The sequence below is a fragment of the Pipistrellus hanaki genome (assembly GCF_964339955.1).
Source record: "Pipistrellus hanaki genome assembly, chromosome: 11".
In the NCBI taxonomy this organism is placed as follows: domain Eukaryota; kingdom Metazoa; phylum Chordata; class Mammalia; order Chiroptera; family Vespertilionidae; genus Pipistrellus; species Pipistrellus hanaki.
The window spans coordinates 43901505-43920313 of NC_140513.1; the positions used below are offsets into that span (position 1 = coordinate 43901505).

At 43.9% G+C, this 18809-nt stretch overlaps 1 protein-coding gene across 1 annotated transcript in view; it reads left to right on the forward strand.

Annotated features, from left to right (window-relative positions):
- SLC1A1 (solute carrier family 1 member 1) overlaps positions 1 to 18264 on the forward strand; it is a 62356-nt gene extending 44092 nt beyond the window's left edge. The window contains exons 6-12 of the mRNA XM_084899521.1: positions 480 to 584; positions 4379 to 4563; positions 5714 to 5821; positions 7694 to 7816; positions 8401 to 8595; positions 14271 to 14405; positions 15917 to 18264. Coding sequence (XP_084755647.1) covers positions 480 to 584; positions 4379 to 4563; positions 5714 to 5821; positions 7694 to 7816; positions 8401 to 8595; positions 14271 to 14405; positions 15917 to 16163 — 1098 coding nt within the window. The 3' untranslated portion in view covers positions 16164 to 18264. The remainder of the gene's footprint in view (positions 1 to 479; positions 585 to 4378; positions 4564 to 5713; positions 5822 to 7693; positions 7817 to 8400; positions 8596 to 14270; positions 14406 to 15916) is intronic.
- The last annotated feature ends 545 nt before the right edge of the window (positions 18265 to 18809 follow it).

An 18809-nucleotide genomic window follows, 5' to 3' on the forward strand; every position in this document is an offset into this window, starting at 1 on the left:
CACAGAAATCTCATGGAGTAGCCTTAAAAGACTGTTGATTTTGGAACAACCATATAGTTGTTGATGTTTATTAAAGTCATAATGACTACATTTACCAAAATGGTGAGTTTTCTCCCAGGTTAAAAATAATAAATAGAATAAAAAATGATGCACAGGATTCCTGTAGAGTCTGTCTATGAAAGCACCTACAAATAACACCCATACTTCCATTAACTTGTCCTTTCTTATGAAAGTGAGAGAGCATTTTGACATCATTGAATGGTGGCTGGGGGCGTCAGGGGTTTGGATTTCTCAATTCCACTTTTGGTTCCAAAGCCTCATAGGAGGTCCTGTCAACACCTGGAGCCAACAGAAGAATAGAGGTAGAATCTTTCAGGGGTGCTGGTTTGCCCAAAGTAACTATATTTCCTGTGATTTAGCCTCAGGTGCTTAAAAACTTTCTTCATTTGTTTCTTGTGCTTTCTTCTTCTAACCTGCAGTATAAGACCACACGGAAAGAAGTGAGTCCTCCCAGTGAGCCAGGGATGAATATGACGGGAGCATCTGTCACGGCCGTCATGACAACTGCTGTGACTGTTGCCAAGGTACTGACTGCTTCCTTCCTTGTCACCCACACTCCCTCCCCAGGAGTCAGGGCCTGAGCTGTGAGGGAGCAGGAGATGGGAGTCTATAGTCCATCCTCATTACTTGAGCATTCCACACTTTGTGAATTCACCTACTTGCTAAACGAGATTGGCGACCTCAAAACCAACACTCAGGCGCTTTAATGTCATTCGCAGATGTGCACAGAGCGGTGAAAAATTTAAGTCACCCAATGCACATGTGTTTCCAGCTGAGGCTGAACACAGCTGTGCTCTGCCTTCTTGTTTCAGCTCTCATACATATTAACACCTGTCTTTCTGTGGTATGCGTATGCCACATTTTCACAGTTTTGTACTTTTCATTGTAATCTCACTGTTTAAAATATCCCCCAACCACAGTGCTGAAGTGCTGTCTGTGGTTCCTAAATGCAAGAGGGCTGCCACTTGCCTTTCAGAGAATACTGTGGGTTAGATACACTTCATTCAGGCAGGAGGTATAGTGTGTGGGTTGTGAATTCAATGTTAATGAAGCAACAGTATATATGAAATAAGGTTGTCTCTGAACAGAAATTGGCATAAAGTAGGTCAGGTGTGAATTACTTGATGAAAATGTTGTGAACATTGATTCCCAAGAACTTACTCAGACATGTTCCCTAGAAACAGTGAGTTAGTATTCGATAATTCAATAGTGGTGACCACTTCATAGAACCCAACTACCAAGAATAATGAGCAGTGGGCGAGCCACGCGGAGGAAAGAAAGGGCCCAGTTGCCTCTGTGTCTCTGCCACTCCATAGAGTCGAGGTGCGCAACCTCTGGGAACTGCGTTAGGTTTGCACGACCACGTAAACGCAGACCGCAGGCCCACAATTTCTTATCTGAAACCCTCTTCCCACACGCGATGCAGATCCATGGTTTTCCACGTTCGATGGGCCAGGTGGTGAGTGCACACGTTGAACATTTCCCTGAAGTGGGATTGGCAACAACACTCTAGAGTCAAACACATCAATATTCTTGCACCAAATTTGTGACTGTTCTGCTTAAAAGAAACAGGTCATACGTGGCCTCGTTTCAGTTTAGGTTAGGTTTTGCCACCTAGAGTTTGCCATAAACTCATGGATAAAATGGATGGGCTTTGACAGCTTTGGGGGTTTCCCCTATTGGAGACTTAGAATGTACGGGCCTGAAGTAGTACATTTTTACTACTCTAGCAGATTTTTTCCTGAATGCTCTCTGCCTGTACACAGGAAGGAAAAATTTAAGGAAAAGATAAATGTTCAATAGGCTTACGAATTCAGATTATCTAGGCCACCGTTGGCTCCCTGCTTCCACCTACAGAAAGCCTTCACTCTCCAGTTTACCCCTCTGACAGGTCCAGTGCCCCTGGCTCCTCCCTTGTTTCCAGGCTCACTTCCCCGTGGGCCCCCTCTGTTCTATCTCCATCAGCCTCCTTCATTCCTCGTTATTCCTGCCTTTGATGTGGTTCCACAAGGATTTTCTGATCACCCTCCCTGAGCCAGGCCCTGCTGAACATTGGATTACAATAGTGAAAAGACAGACGTGGCATCCGCCCTCATATGAAGAGTGATGAATATTACAATAGGGAAGAACAGGGTACTCTGGGGCATCCAATGGGTGGTTTAAATTCGTAGCAGGATACAGAGGTCTGGTGCAGGATGACTTTTGCCTTTTCTTACCAAATCATTTCTTTTTTTTCTTTTTTTTAATATATTTTATTGATTTTTTTACAGAGAGGAAGGGAGAGAGATAGAGAGCTAGAAACATCGAGGAGAGAGAAACACCGACCAGCTGCCTCTTGCACCCCCCCCACGGGGATGTGCCCACAACCAACGTACATGCCCCTGACCGGAATCGAACCTGGGACCTTTCAGTCCACAGACCGACACTCTATCCACTGAGCCAAACGGGTTTTGGCACCAAATCATTTCTTAATGTTAACCTCTCAGCCCTCATCCATGTCCCAAGGTTCCATAGGATGTCCATAACTCACAGTGTGGCCATGCAGTTAATTACATACCATCTCACTGTCATTGGCTCGTGTCTCTCATGGTTAGTTTTGTCTTTCCAGCTGCATTTTAAGACCTTATGCTCTAGTGTTTCTCTTCAAAACGAATAAATCTTTCCCCTTTTACTGATGACCTTATGCTGTAGCCACTGCAGTTGGCACACTCCAGCTGCTTGGTAAATATTTGATTAAATAACATCATAATGAAGAAATGACTGGTGCCCCAGGGGCTTGTCCATTTATGTTATGTCCTTATAAAATCTCGCAGTAAATCTCATGCTGTTTTTTACACAGGATAAAGCAAACAAATGGCTCCTAATAGTAGGAACTTGGTTAACTTTTTTAAATATTTTTTTTATTGGTTTAAGAGAAGGAGAGAGAGAGAAACATCAATGAGAATCATTGATCAACTCTCTCCTATATACCCCCCACTTGAGATAGAGCCCACAACCCAGGCATGTGCCCTGACTGGGAATTGAACCATGACCATCTGGTTCATAGGTCAATATTTAACCACTGAGCCATGTTGTCGAGCTGGTAAACTTTTGTTTCCAAAATCCTGTTTGCCATTCAAAATTAGAGGCGGTAAAGAATGTTCTTTTTTAAAATATGTTTTTATTTATGTTAGAGAGGAAGGGAGAGGGAGAGAAAAACCCGTATGTGCAAGAAATATCTATTGGCTGCCTCCTACATGCCCCTACTGGGGATTGAGCTCATAACCCGGGCACGTGCCCTGACCAGTGACTTTTTGGTGCGTGGGACAATGCTTAATGAACTGAACCACACCAGCCAGGGCAAGAATGTTCTCATGGCTCATTATCAGGATAAACCAGTAAATGTCCTAAAAATGTCCACACTGGTCAATATTTTCTGTTTCCTGCATTACTAATTTATATTATTTTTATATAGCCTCAAAATATAGTGAGTAGTTAAAATAACCCTGAAAAGTGCCTTGATTCTGAAGTTCTTACTAAAAATGTAAAACACAATAGGGGTGGGGAGGAGACATATGTAATACTTTAAACCACATGTGTCAAACACAAGGCCCGCGGGCCAAATCCAGCCCGCCAGGCCTTGCAATGTGGCCCGCACTGCGCTGTCATCACTGCACTCCGCTGTCAGTTTATGACATTGTCAGTTTATGACTGTTCAGTAAACCATTCGGCCTGCGATTTAGGCTGGATTTTAGATTTTGGCCCCTTCTCTGATTGAGTTCGACACCCCTACTTTAAACAATAAAAAATTAAAATAAAAAAATCGCCGGGACCGGTTTGGCTCAATGGATAGAGCGTCGGCTTGGGGACTGAAGGGACCCGGGTTCGATTCCGGTCCAGGGCATGTACCTTGGTTGCGGGCACATCCCCGGTAGGGGGTGTGCAAGAGGCAGCTGATCGATGACTCTCTCTCATCGATGTTTCTAGCTCTCTCTCTCCCTTCCTCTCTGTACAAAATCAATAAAATATATTTTTTAAAAAAATGTAAAACATTCCATAATAAGAAATCTTCAAAAGAAATACTCAAATATGGATTTGTTGAGAGAAAGAGGAGAAAAAAACACTTTAAACTTCAATGTCTAAAGGTAGGGGCAATAAAAATTGCATAGGTGGGTTTTGTTTTTTGTATTTTTAGTTATATTTCCAAAGTATTGTTGACTCTAACAGGTAGATCACTAGTTTATTATGTTTGGCTATTATTTCTTCTTATTTCAATACCTATGCAGTCTAACAAGATTATAATCACGTATCAATATATTTTCTTGGTTTCGATTCACAGAATGAAACAAAGGAATACAAAGTCGTAGGCATGTACTCAGATGGCATCAATGTTCTCGGCTTGATTGTCTTTTGCCTTGTCTTTGGACTTGTCATTGGAAAAATGGGAGAAAAGGGACAGATTCTGGTGGATTTCTTCAATGCTCTGACCGATGCAACCATGAAAATCATTCAGATCATTATGTGGTGAGCAAATGCTCATTAATGCCATTTTGTTTCCCTGAATTAGAACCAAGTTTCTCAACTGACTCACCTTAGAAAAGGGGAACCCTGAATATCAGACACTAACAAGGGTATTAAATCATGACACGTGTTATTTTTTGTTCACTAGTGAGAGTCTAAATATCAGCCATTGTGTTTACTGCCAAAGCTCTTGCTCATCTGTACCCAGCTAGCATTCATGTAAGAGGTAGCTTTTAAAGGCATGATTTGAAGGGGTTGCCTGCACATCAAAACACAAAGTGCTTTCCTTAGTAGGCCCCACACAGAAGAGATATTCCAGATATTTACAACAAGTACAGCACGAGCACTAACCCATCCAAACGAAAGCTGCCTGAGTGCCTGCCCTGTCTCAGATGCCTAAAAGCCCACCTTTCCTCGGGGACCTCTTTCCCACTTATCTCATATTGAAGTGGGTTAACATTATTTACTCCAGATTATAGACATTGACAGTGATGTAAAGGGTTCAGTTATTTCAGTCACTTAATCCCACTGCACCTCAGCTTCATGATGTATAAAAAAGGGTAATAAAATCTCCCACTAGGATTGGGAGAAGCACACTAATTGAATTGATGCATGTAAAATACTTAAGCCAACACAAGACCTGTAATGAAAGCTCCACAAACAGCTATTATGATCACTTCCACTATGAACCCTATGGCTCTTAGCTGATATTGCAATCTGGGAGACAAGGTGACCATGGCTAGAAAGAGCCTAGTGACCATATTTGGAGGATCAAGCTAAAATGGTAACAAGAAATGGGATATGCAGTAGTTTAATCACACATTTTATGTATTTATTTTACTGAGTGTATTGGATAGCATTGGTTAATAAAATTACATATGCAATAAGCATGCCTCCTTGCCACGTGTGTCCCATCACGGTAGCTTAGGTGGGTAGAATTTAAGGCACACACAGGTGTTGAAAGCTGGAGCCGGTGTGGTCCCCCAGAGCCTGGAACTGAGATGAAACTGAGACCTTCGCTTCACTGTGCACCCAGCGCTCCTCCCAGCGGAGGGTAGGGCGCAAAGCCAAGGTGCAGGCAGGGCCTTGTTTCTTCCCCAACAATCCCACCCTGAGAACACACCTGCTGACTCCGTTGTGCTTACTTTCCTAGCTACATGCCGATCGGCATTTTATTCCTGATTGCCGGAAAGATCATAGAAGTTGAAGACTGGGACATATTCCGCAAGCTGGGCCTTTACATGGTCACCGTCCTGACTGGGTACGTCAGACCCAAGAGAAGAAACCTCACTTGAGCTCATGAGAGTCTGGGCTTCGGAGGGTTAACATTGGCTTCTCTCCCACATGCAGGGGGAAATGGGGTTCAGCAGCGATAAGAGAGCCCGGTGGGGGGGAGGGGGACTGCCCTTTAACAGCTGTACTGGGGGTGGTTCGCACTGTGCTCAGTGCCATATCTTGGCAGAACAGCCTGGACCTGGCTTTGTCACTGCCTTTATTAGTTGTGTTCAAATAATTTTTTTTTAAAACCCACTGGTAGCCTATCTTGGCTGTCTCCTGGCCTTCACTTCCTCAAGGATATGAACTAACCGAGCAAGTAAGAATAAACCCATGTACCCTGGGCCTGAAAGAAATTAGGCAGGCCTCAACAAAATCAGACTCGAGCAAGTAGAAGCAGGATGGCTGGTCGGTTCCAGGACCCTGTTGGTGGGGTCACCCCCTGCATCCTCACAGGGCCAGACAGGGTGCGGGGGAAATCTTCATGCTATATAGAAGGAATTGGGTAAAGCAGGAGGGCAACAGGAGACAGGTCATTTGCATACTTATTACAGTCCAGTTATTGGTTCCTTGAGGGGAATCCATGATAAATGGTGCTCCCAGATATCTAGCCAGGGGTGGGATACATTACATGGGCCTTGAAATATGGACCATGGGAATGAGTAAGCATCGTCCATTTGACTCCCACTGGTCAATGCCCCCAAACACCCGCTCGAACAATCAGCTTGCCTATTGGAACTTGGGGTTTGTATTGAGGGATTTCTACTGCATAGTATTTGGTACTTAGTCTGTGTTTACCAAGAGCACAGCCCTGATGGCCAATAGAGATGCAGCCTGGATTCCTACAGTGTGAGGGTCAGTCAAATCCCAGGGCCTGGTGCAAAGGGAGGCAGGATCATCCACCTTACTAGAGGCCAGAGGCTGTGTCCAGTCAGTGATGGGGCTGCGGCTTATGAAACTGAACCACTTCATAACGGGGTTCTGCTGGTTTCTGTTCTCTTATCCTAGCTAGGTTTCTAAGAGTAAACGAAGTCAGTTCCTCAGAGTTCGTAGCCACAAGCTCTCTATCCAGGAGACCCTCTTTCCACTACCCCCTCTCTGGGAAGCTGCATTTCAATGACTACTTCTTACTATTTGAGCTTCACATATCTTTAAACTCTAAGCTGCCACATAGATGGCATCTGCTGAATCAGTCTCCTTTCTGAAGCCCCCTGTTGTGTGTAACCCATGTATTCCCATGTGGAACAAGGAACAGTTTTGGAAGACAGGAATAACAAAGAGAGTCGGTCCAAAGTATGAAAATGGAAGAGCCAGGGCTTCCTCCTCATCATCGCAATCCTCACTTCCCTCTTAGATAGTGGGCACCATCCCACAAACAGTGGTGAGGCCCCGGGAGCAGAGCAGCTGAGCCTGTGAAGGGCTATGATAGAGGTTTGTGAGGGGGCCACAGAGTCACCAAGAAGGGAGGGGTCAGCAGGAGCTGGGAGGTTGAGGGAAGGTTTCTGAAGGAGAGGGCTCTTAGAGGAGAATTCGGCAGCAGAAGGAAGTGAAAGCATTTTATCACATTTAGCTGGAACAGCACTATCGGGGCTTGGAAGCACGATGTGATTGTTCTGTGAGCCCCGGAATGTGCATTCAGCTACTGGCTTTGCCATAACTCTGATAAGATATTTCATTTGCTGAATGAATCTCCTCATCCTCATATGTGGACTAGAGACATATTCCTGCCCTGCTTCTCATTTTCTCATTAGGTCCATATGCAAGTTGAATGGCATTATGAATGAAAAAGCTGTTTGAAAAAAAGGATTAATATGAAAAGGTGGTATCATCCATGAACCTGTTCCTTTCTCATTTTCAGGCTTGCAATCCACTCCATTGTAATTCTCCCTCTGATATATTTCATCGTGGTAAGAAAGAACCCTTTCCGGTTTGCCATGGGGATGGCCCAGGCTCTCCTGACAGCTCTCATGATCTCTTCCAGGTAAACAGAAGAGGGGTGTCTAGAGGAAGAGTCTGAACCAAGCTTTTATCAACCCTCACCTCACTTGATAAAGCAGTATCTGCAGCTGACAGTTTTTGTAGCTGCTTTAATTCAAGGAATGATTTGCCCCAGCCAGTGTGGCTCAGTTGGTTGGAGTACCAGTCCATTCATCCAATGGTGGCGGTTCGATTCTCAGTCAGGGCACATACTAGGTGGTGGGTTCAATCACCAGTTGGAACACATACAGGAAGCAACCCATTGGTTTCTCTCCCTCTCTCTTTGAGATCAATTAAAAACATAAAGAAAGAAATGATCTCCATAGTCTCTGCCCACGTCCTTGAATGTAATTCTTCACCGTGTGGGATATTTCCGGCCCTCTTGGCACAGCCTGCGGCCCAGGAAGAGGTTATATTGTATCTTGGAGCAGTGGCAACCATAGCACCTTCGCATTCCTGAGCCTGTCAAAGGTGCCAGCATGCTTTGGGCTCCTGGTTAGTTTTTGGAATGGAGGTGTCCCTTCTTCGGGCAGGGACTGAGGACCAGCATTTCTAAACTCTTAAGTCCTTTGTCTTTTTATCACACAGTTCAGCAACCCTGCCTGTCACTTTCCGCTGTGCTGAAGAAAACAACAAGGTGGACAAAAGGATCACTAGATTTGTGTTACCCGTTGGTGCTACAATCAACATGGACGGGACTGCCCTCTACGAAGCAGTAGCAGCTGTGTTCATTGCACAGTTGAATGACATGGACTTGAGCATTGGGCAGATAGTCACTATCAGGTAGGGGCATGATGTCACATTCATTCTCATCTTCGTTACTGGAATTGCCTCTAGTAAAAGCTGTCTGTGAAAGGAGATCGAGAGTAGTCCAGCGGTGGATTGATTTTCTTGGTCTACAAAGTCTGTTCCCAAAACTAAGCACAACTCTGTTACACGCAGTGGGATTGTACTGCACAAGATTTCTGCTTCAAGGCCTGAATAAGCCAAAAGCATCATTCTGATCTCAGTTCAGTGCCTCCCTGGGTCCTAGGCACAGAGTAGGTACCAAGGGTTCAAGCCAGTCTCTGCTTTCAAAGGGTTCCCAGTAGGTAGATAAGGGATACACATACCTAATAAATGCTGATGGTGTGATAAGGGCTATAGTAGAGGTTTGAGTAGGAGGCATCGAAGACACCAATGAAGGAAGGGTTGGCTCTACCTGGGAAGGTGAGGAAAGGCTTCCTGGAGAAAGTTTAGCTAAAAGGAATTAAGAATTTCATAGGAAAAGAAGGAAACTAAGAGCATTTTAGATAAAAGGAATAGCAAGTACGGATTATTTTGTATGAGTGCGATGTGGAGAACATAAAGAAATGAGGAGTCAGGGATCATGTCATGAAAGCTTTGTATAGGGAGCTCATGGAAAGGTCTTTGACAATTTTTCATACCACGGACAGATTTTCATTTTAAAAGGCAACTGGATGGGAGCAGGAACCATAGCTGGAAGACCAACTAGGAGACTATTACAGAAGTCCAGGTACGGTATGAGAAGGCCCACATCAGGGCACTGACATGAGAGATGGAGATGAGCTAGTGAAAGAGGCATCAGGTAGATTTGGAGTGAGGGACAGGGGGCAGATAGGATGGCTCCCAGGATTGGTGGGTGTTTCTGGATTGGTGGATGGTGCTTACCAGAACAGGATCTAGGGTAGGAGAAGCAAGTCTAGATAGGAAGATGGAGTTTATACTTTTAGACACTGAATTCGAAATGCCTTTAAGACACCCAGGTAGAAGTATGCAGTGAGAGAAATGTAGCTATAGAAGCCAGGTCTTCGCTGTAGATACAGAAGCCAGGGTCCTCAGCTTGATAGGGAGTTAATTATCTGAGTTTGAATCTGAGCTTTACCATGATTAGCTGTAATTGTGACCAAGCTGATTGCATTCTCTAAGCTTCTGTTTCTCACCCATAAAATGAGGATAATAATAGTGTCTACATTTTGTGCAAGTAATGATCGTTAAGTCAGACAACGCATATAAAATGCTTAGAATGATGCCAATGTAGTGAGCATTCGGTAAATGTTTGAAATGGATGGCATTGCATAGGGAGAGTCCATAGGGAAGAGAAAAGGACTAAGGACTGAGGCCTAGAAAATCCTAATATTAGAGGCAGGGAAGGAAGAGCACAAGCGGAAGAGTGGAAAGGAAAGAAAAATAAGAAGAGAGCCCTGAAACCATGGTATCATTGACACCCAGAGAAGAGAGATTTCCAAAGATTAAATGGCCAGTGGAGTCAAATACTGCAGAGAATCCTAGTCACATGAAGACTGAAATTGTCTACTCAAGTAGGTAGTGAAAATGTCCTTAGTGAATTTTGCCGGAGCTGTTTCTCTGGAACAGCCCTTCTCAATAGAGTACCATTAGCTACTCACACGAATTGGATGGAGCAGACACAGAAGGGTCTATCATTGTAGAAATAGGCGCTGTCGTTGAAGAAACTCCTACTGGTCAGCGCTGCTTTGAAGAGTGGATTGTGATTAGTCGGAGGCTTTAGAGTGGGAGTTTGAGACTAAGCTGAGTTCTTGCACCTACGCGAGGCTGAACATGAACATTTCAGAGTTAATTCATTCTTTCATCCCAAGCACTTGGTATAGGCATACGTTCCAGGCGAACAATAAATTCTAACTGTTCTAATACAGTACATTTTTAGATCTTCCCCGACCCCAAGTCATAACGTACTTATTGCAGTTTGCTTGAAATTAACCGAAGACAAGTGCAAACTGGACTATCTGGTGTACCAACTGGGAAACTGCATGAATGCTGCATGGTCTTCAAGTGTTAGTGGCTAAGGAGCCCTTGTTAGTGGCTAAGGAGCCTCAGGCTGTAGTGACTGCGTGGTTGGCAGGGATATGTTGGGGGTTCCAAGAGGGAGCAGTGGGCATGGTCACCTACTACTTCTAACAAAGAAAACCCATCACTGCAGTCAGTTTAAATGTTTTCCATCAGAAAGAGCTTGAATCAAGTCCTATAGTTTGAACAGCAACAAGTATGTTAAAATTGAAATCCTTTTCCACAGCCACGGTGGTACCAGCAGTTGTACTTTTATTTATTTTTTAATATATTTTATTGATTTTTTTTTTTTTTTTTACAGAGAGGGATAGTTAGAAACATCGATGAGAGAGAAACACCAGTTAGCTGCCTCTTGCACATTTCCCACTGGGGATGTGCCCACAACCAACATACATGCCCTTGACCAGAATTGAACCTGGTCCACAGGCCGATGCTCTATCCACTGAGCCAACAGGTCAGGGCAAGCAGTTATTACTTTTAGACTCCCCAGTGCCTTTCCCCACCTCCCTCACCTTGGACTGTGGGACCCCATCTGCACTGAACTGGTTTCTTTTTTTTTTCTTTCTTTCTTTTTTTTAATATATTTTATTGATTTTGTACAGAGAGAAAGGGAGAGAGACAGAGAGTCAGAAACATCAATGAGAGAGTCATCGATCAGCTGCCTCTTGCACACCCCCCACCGGGGATATGCCCGCAACCAAGGCACATGCCCTTGACCGGAATCGAACCCGGGACCTTTCAGTCCCTAAGCCGACGCTCTATCCATTGAGCCAAACCAGTCCCGGCTGAACTGGTTTCTAAGAAGTGTTTGTATGAGATGCCAGTTCTTTTGGGTCTTTGCCACTTTGTGATGAATTCCATCCCTGCCTCAGTCATAAGTTTCCTGGATCTTTGTAACCTTTAAAAAAAGAAAAAACAACAACAACTGCTAGAGGAATAAACTTTGGGCCTTGAGACTACATACTCAATTCACATAAAAAATCTCTCTCCCTGCTCTGGGGTATTCTTATCTCAGACTTGGCTGCTAATACTGGCCCAAAGCCAATTACACCTGCCTGGCTGGGGTAATCATTGACTTAAAATAAAGTATCCTCTCTGGTTCTACCTGGGAAAGAATAAAATAGTAAACATTAAACTTGGCCAGTTACAGTTGTGGCTCCTGTGGTTGATGGTTAAAGAGATTTGGGTACCTATAGTTTATCTCTTTTCCTGACCATTTTGGACTGGACATCAAAAAATGTAGGCACCCTCTACCCAAAACACACCCTGTTTGGTTTCCTCATAACACTCATTTATCAAAGGTTATAACTTTGATTAAAGTAGGATACGGTTTCTTATAATGAAAGATAATTATAGAATTTGGGGCCGAGAAAGAGCTTGGAGGAAAAAGTAGCAGTAATAGTGTTTGTGGTGTAGTAATAATACTAGCAGCAGTGGTAGAATACCCTGTTTCCCCGAAAATAAGACATTGTCTTATATTAACTACTTTTTGCTCCCAAAGATGCGCTAGGTCTTATTTTCAGGGGGTGTCTTATTTTTCCATGAAGAAGAACACGGTACACATTTATTGTTAAATGAAAATAAAGGAAATTTATTGCCTGTATACGGTACGGTAGTACGGTAGTTGTCAACACAAACCAGACAAACTGCGAATCCTACAGTATCAAGAATTTACTCACTTATTCGATGACAGTCATGTCATCATCTTCTGGAACATCATCATAACAATCCAATTCTTGAATTTCCTGGTGAATTTCTTGTGACTCCATTTCTTTCAGATTCAGTGGACCAAATCTCTCATGTTTAGCCTAGATGGGGGCTTATTTTCGGGGGGATGCCTTATATTTCACTCAGAAGGAAACCTGTAAGTAGGTCTTATTTTCGGAGAATGTCTTATTTTCAGGGAAACACGGTAGCAGCAGCTGCTGACGTAGCCGAAGTGGCATCAGTTTTTAAGCGTCTCCTAGGTCCAGGTGCTGTGCTGGCTGCCTTAAATGTGTTACCTCATTGAATCTTCACAGCAGCACTACAAAGCAAACACATCAGTTCCATCTTACAGGGGACAAACCGATTCAGAGAAGTAATTTGCCTAAGGACAGGCTTTTAGTAAAATTTTTCCCCCTATCAGAAGATTCATACTTCAGATGAAAGCAAGTTAGCTGAAATTCAGTAAAGTAACTTCAAGGTCAAAGAGCAGAGTTTGACTAAATGGATTTTGAGTCTCAAGCCCAGCCTCAGGCTGTAGTGACCCCATGGTTAACAGTGATGTGTTGAGGGTTCCAAGAAGGAGCAGTGGGCATGGGCACCTACTACTTCTGACAGAGAAAACCCATCATTGCAGTCCATTTAAATTTTTTCAACCAGCATTGAAAAAAACTTGGACTTACCAAAGAATACTTAAGGCAGAACAGATCCAGAGGGTTGTGTAGGCCTGGAACTTTGAGAGTAATTGGGGCAGCGCCAGAAATCGCTAACTTACTAGAAATTGGGTGGCCATAGCCACTAAGAAAAAACTTACTTGTCAAAGAACTCTGGCCTGAGTTTAACCATACCCTCAAACACTCCCTGTGACCCATACTGGGCAGAAGAATGGGCACTGGGATCAGCTTTGTAAGAACTGTGAGGCTTTATGAACTCACAAGAATATGGACTTGTGGCTAGAATCGGGGATTCTTCTAGTCTAAATCGGCTGTTTCTGCATCTTCACCTTTCAACTCAGCGACATCCTGGAGGCAGTTCAGGCCTTGGCCCAGAGTAAGGACATGTCTCGAGAAAAATGTCGTGGGTGTCCCCTTCAAGCTGACTCAAATCAAGGGCCTTTTTCAGGACCGGAGGAGGGCTCTTGCTCCCTCCAAAGTGACCAGATGTAAGGAAGTTGCTGATGAAAAACTGCACATTCCAAAGGGGAAAATCCTTCGTGCCACATTTTATCTGGCCAAGCGGGATCTTTTTAAATACTTCACAAAGTTCCCATGGCTGTCTCTTCTGAATTCCAGACCTTTTGTACAAAGTGCATCCCCTGGCAAAAAGGAGCCTTCGGAATGAATGCTTATACCTTGGACAGCAGTCAGCTATTTCTTAAGTCAGTGCCAGAGATGTCAAGAGTCTTATGATGTTGAGAAAGTGAATAAAACCTCCTTAAACACTTGAGGTTTTAGCTTCACCTAAAATGCCCTTGACCATCTGTCCATACCCCTCTCCCTTTACTATCCTTCAAGGCAACATAAATAAATCCCTGGCATATATTAGATTCTCCTTAAATGCTTGATGGGTGAGTAGACAGAAAAAAGTAGGTGGAGAGACATTTGTCATTTGTTTAGGATGGATGGGTAGATAGTCATCCATCCCAGTTGGTAAACACTTGCCTTCCTCTTGAATCTCTCCCTTGCACGTTGTGTGCCTCATGCAGTCCTTGCATTAGAGAGGGCTGCCCTCTTTCCCCTGGAAGATAATACTCCCCTCCGTCTCCCACCGCCCTTTAATAAGGCAGAGCTGGTGCTCAGTAGATAAGAGATTTTGACTGGCCAATTTGGGGACACAGCAGTAATAGTATCAGGACTGTTTCGGGCCACGGGCCCTGAAGGAAGAAATGGGTATCTAACTCCTTTCGTGCTGGTGTGTTTTGGCTACAGTGTCACAGCCACAGCTGCCAGCATCGGAGCTGCGGGTGTACCCCAGGCCGGCCTGGTGACCATGGTGATCGTGCTGAGCGCTGTGGGCCTGCCCACTGAGGATGTCACCCTGATCATCGCTGTCGACTGGTTCCTGTGAGTTTGATAAACGTGCTGCAGAGTCTTCAGTCTGTCATTCTCTCTTCAGATTGCCTAATGAGCCATCTGTTGCTGCTTCCATTTCCCTCTGACAAGGCCATCTGATAATGTGGTTAAAAATTAACTCCTCAAGCAGTTATTTTAAAAAGCCAGTGATCTGTACTAGCGCATTATACCTGGTAATGCTCAAGGTTAAAACCCAGGCATTGGACAAGATAAACACAAAATAGCATGGTGAAGAAGGTAGGCAAGGCCCCAGACATCCCAAACCCCTTAGGCCACCCTGGCCTATCCCAGCCCTAGGTCAGCAGCATAGGTTCAGACCACTTGGTTCAAAATCAGCCCATCTTCCCAGCTTCAGACCATCAGGGGCAGTGGCATAAGCATTGGCTTTGCAATAAGACTGACTTGGGTTTGAATCCCTGAGCAGTGTCTTACTGGCTTTTGACCTTTAGTTCCTTAACCTCTCTGAGGTCTTGTTGTATAATCTGTAAGATGGAAAAGATTCCGTCTGTCTCATTGGGTTGGTTTAAAACTGAGTGAGCTAATATGGAGGAGTGTCTGGAAGGCAGTATGTGCTCAATAAAAGGCAAGTCTTAATTGTTATAACTAGCCGAAACCGGTTTGGCTCAATGGATAGAGTGTCGGCTTTGGGACTGAAGGGTCCCGGGTTCGATTCCGGTCAAGGGCATGTACCTTGGTTGTGGGCATATCCCCAGTGGGGGGTGTGCAAGAGGCAGCTGATCGATGACTCTCTCTCATCGATGTTTCTAACTCTCTATCTCTCTCCCTTCCTCTCTGTACAAAATCAATAAAATATATTTTAAAAAATTGTTATAACGAGAGAGAGAGAGAGAGAGAGAGAGAGAGAGAGAGAGAGAGAGAGAGAGAGAGAGAAGGAGAAGGAGAAGTATTGGTTGAGGCTTGAATGGTCTAACTCCATGATGGGCAAACGCATTAGTCAACAGAGCCAAATATTAACAGTACAACAATTGAAATTTCTTTTGAGAGCCAAATTTTTTAAACTTAAACTTCTTCTAACACCACTTCTTCGCCCAGGCCGTGGTATTTTGTGGAAGAGCCACACCCAAGGGGCCAAAGAGCTGCATGTGACTCGCAAGCCACAGTTTGCCAACCATGGAGTTAAACCATTCAAGCCTCAACCAATAATTCTCTCTCTCTCTCCCTCCCTTCCTCTCTCTCAGCTTAGCCAAGAGAGCCCAGAAATGTTCACAAGACAGAGGTCAGTGGTAATTGGTAAAGTTTGGGGAGTCATTGTGACTTGGGAGCATGGGCCTGGGGGATCTGGTTTGCTCATTCTGTGCCTTTATGAACCAACTTCTGCTTCAGGCCTGTGAGGAGAGGAGCCTCTGGTCAGCCAGCCATGAGGACAGCACTTTCTGCATTTGCTTGACTTGTAACTCAACACTTCAGGTCCTGTCTTCTCTCCAATGGGCAGGGAAATGAAATCTGGGCCTCCTGTCTGACTCACCCTCTCCCTTCCCCAGGGACCGGTTCAGGACGATGGTGAATGTCCTCGGTGACGCCTTTGGGACGGGCATCGTGGAGAAGCTCTCTAAGAAGGAGCTGGAGCAGATGACTGTTGCCTCTGACGTCAACTTCTCGAACCCCTTTGCTGTGGAAACCACAACACTTGATAATGAAGACTCAGACGCCAAGAAGTCCTATGTCAACGGAGGCTTTGCCGTCGACAGATCTGACACCATCTCGTTCACCCAGACCTCACAGTTCTAGAGGAAGGACATCTCTTAGCAAATTCAAACATTAAGGAAAAGAAGAACACTAATGGCCAATTGTACATTTGACCTGATTCACAGACCTCCAGACTATTTTCTATATTTGGATTCGGAGCTTTTGCTCTCTATGTTCTGGGACTTGGGGTTGGGGTAAGAGAAAAGGAAATTGATGAAAAGGCAAGCTATATTATCTGGAGTTTTAAAACTTTACAAAGTTTAGAAGTATATAACATAGCAGTTGTTGGTATTAGGTAACAGATGTGAAAGCGCAATTGCTTTCTCACGCACAGACCAGTGTTTTGGGTTTTTAAAAAACTGTTCTGTCAGTGATTACAAATTTTTTACTCAGGCTTTCTATTGGCATGGATTTCCTTTGATGTCTCACGTTTTTTATAGATGATAATGCATCCAAACCATCCCCCTTCTCTAGTTAATGTGCCAAATTGTCCATTTTGAACTCATCTCCAGCCAATTAAAAAAAACACTGCTTTGAAAGAAAACAGATCAACATAGTTCTGCAATAACAATTTTAAGATGAGTGTCAGGTTTGTGGGGAAGGGAGATCATTTTTTTCAAAGTACTGTACTGGGACACTGGTAACTATTAACCCAGTGTTCAGGGTAGAACTAGATAATATATATATTATTTTCATATAAATTGCCAGACAGAGATCAGAATGGAACAGTCAATGTGAAATAAAGAGCTCTCCTAATACTTGAATAATAACTATGATTCCAACCCAGACCTACTCTGAGGCTTATCAGAACTCCTCTCTCAGGAGCACTACACTGAGAAATCGTGTTGTTTGATCATTTCTGCCCGAAAGCAGAGATGTGTTATGGTGATACTCAGAGGTGGCATAGCCATTCATTACAACTTCCAAATTCTCCTGCCCAGAGGGGGTCGTAGCAGCTCCATGTGAGATTATGTTCAAAGGTGTCACTCACGTAAGGCTGGATGTGTGTTTATCCAGCTGGAAGGCTTCATTCTTCCAAGGTCAGTAATACACACTTAAAAAATGATAGTCCTTTGCCCTTTTGTCCCCGTCAGGGCCCAAGCAACAGTGGCAAGCTACCTGATAACTGTATTTCAATACGAATTTGGAAAGTTGAACAAGCCACACTGCCCAGAAAAGCACTATCCCTTCCCTGGATTCTTACAGAGTAACTCCCACAGCCTGAGATGTTGGGATCAGTGGTTCAGGAAAATCCTTCATTTGTGTGGTACTTGTGTCTTCCTCCAGGGAGAATTGTTCTAACCGACTAGCACCGGGGTCTGCAAACTGCGGCTCACGAGCCACATGCGGCTCTTTGGCCCCTTGAGTGTGGCTCTTCCACAAAATACCACGGCCTGGTCGAGTCTATTTTGAAGAAGTGGCATTAGAAGAAGTTTAAGTGTAAACAAAATTGGCTCTCAAAAGAAATTCCAATCGTTGTACTGTTGATATTTGGCTCTGTTGACTAATGAGTTTGCCTACCACTCAACTAGCAGTCTTGTAATCTTGGCCCTGCTCCTTAAAATCCATCATTTGCCATTCTCCTGCTAATTTATGAAGATATCTTATTAAAGTCTGTGCTTCAGCTCACCATCTTGTAAATAATGCTTAACACGACTTTTGTATTTACACTGAGATCTAAAATACCCGTGCTTCTGCAGTACTGAGTAGCCAACTTAAGCCTGTGCTTTCTTATTTAAGAAACCAGAAATTGTGCCAAATTGTGTATTCATGTCTCCGTGCTCAGTATTGACCACCTGCACCTGAAGGCTACAGGAGAATGATCCTGAATTGTCCCGTAAACATAAGTATGAACCAGTAATTCAATGTGAGTTTTTAAATGCAAAGAATGGAATTGTTTATAGAAAGTCAATCTAAATATAATGCAGTTGAGTCGGTAATTTATCTTGGGCTGGATGGTTCTACCCCCTTGGCAGGTTTCTCCGATTTGAGGCACCAGAGTTGCAGAGCTGTTCATGAACTGCAGGTCATCCTTATTTTGGAGTCCATTTGTAACTGACCTCTTAACACACAATGCTGTTAACGCATCAAAGAGAACAATGTTCCATTTCAGTCTCAATAAACATTCAATCATTCTTTCTTCCCTGCTTGTCTCTGTTTTATCTCACTCTGATGGGTGTGGGAAGGTGGAGACATGGTCAGCTAATTCAGATTGTACACAGATTGCATTTCCCAAACTGTGTTTATAGCCAAGAATGAAAAAGCAGGGCTTAGGGGAAGTATTCTAATTCTTCATGCTAATTAGTGGGGTTTAAAATGTTGAAATTCAGTGTCATTATGAACACTTGCCCATACTTGATGGAGATGAAAAGGAAAGTAGAATTTGGTTAGATATTACTGTAATGAGGGAAAGTCACCATATTGATGGGGACTTGGTTTCCCTGAAGGACTGATCCTGACCTCTGAAATGCTCCTATAAACGACAAATGGCTGTATTCAGAGTGCCCTTTATTTCTAAAATATATTTTTATTGATGTCAGAGAGGAAGGGAAATGGAGAGAGAGAAATAGAAACATCAATGATGAGAATCATTGATTGGCTGACTCTTATACATCCCATACTGGCATGTGCCTTCACTGGGAATCGAACTGTCAGCTCCTGGTTCATAGGTCAATACTCAATCACTGG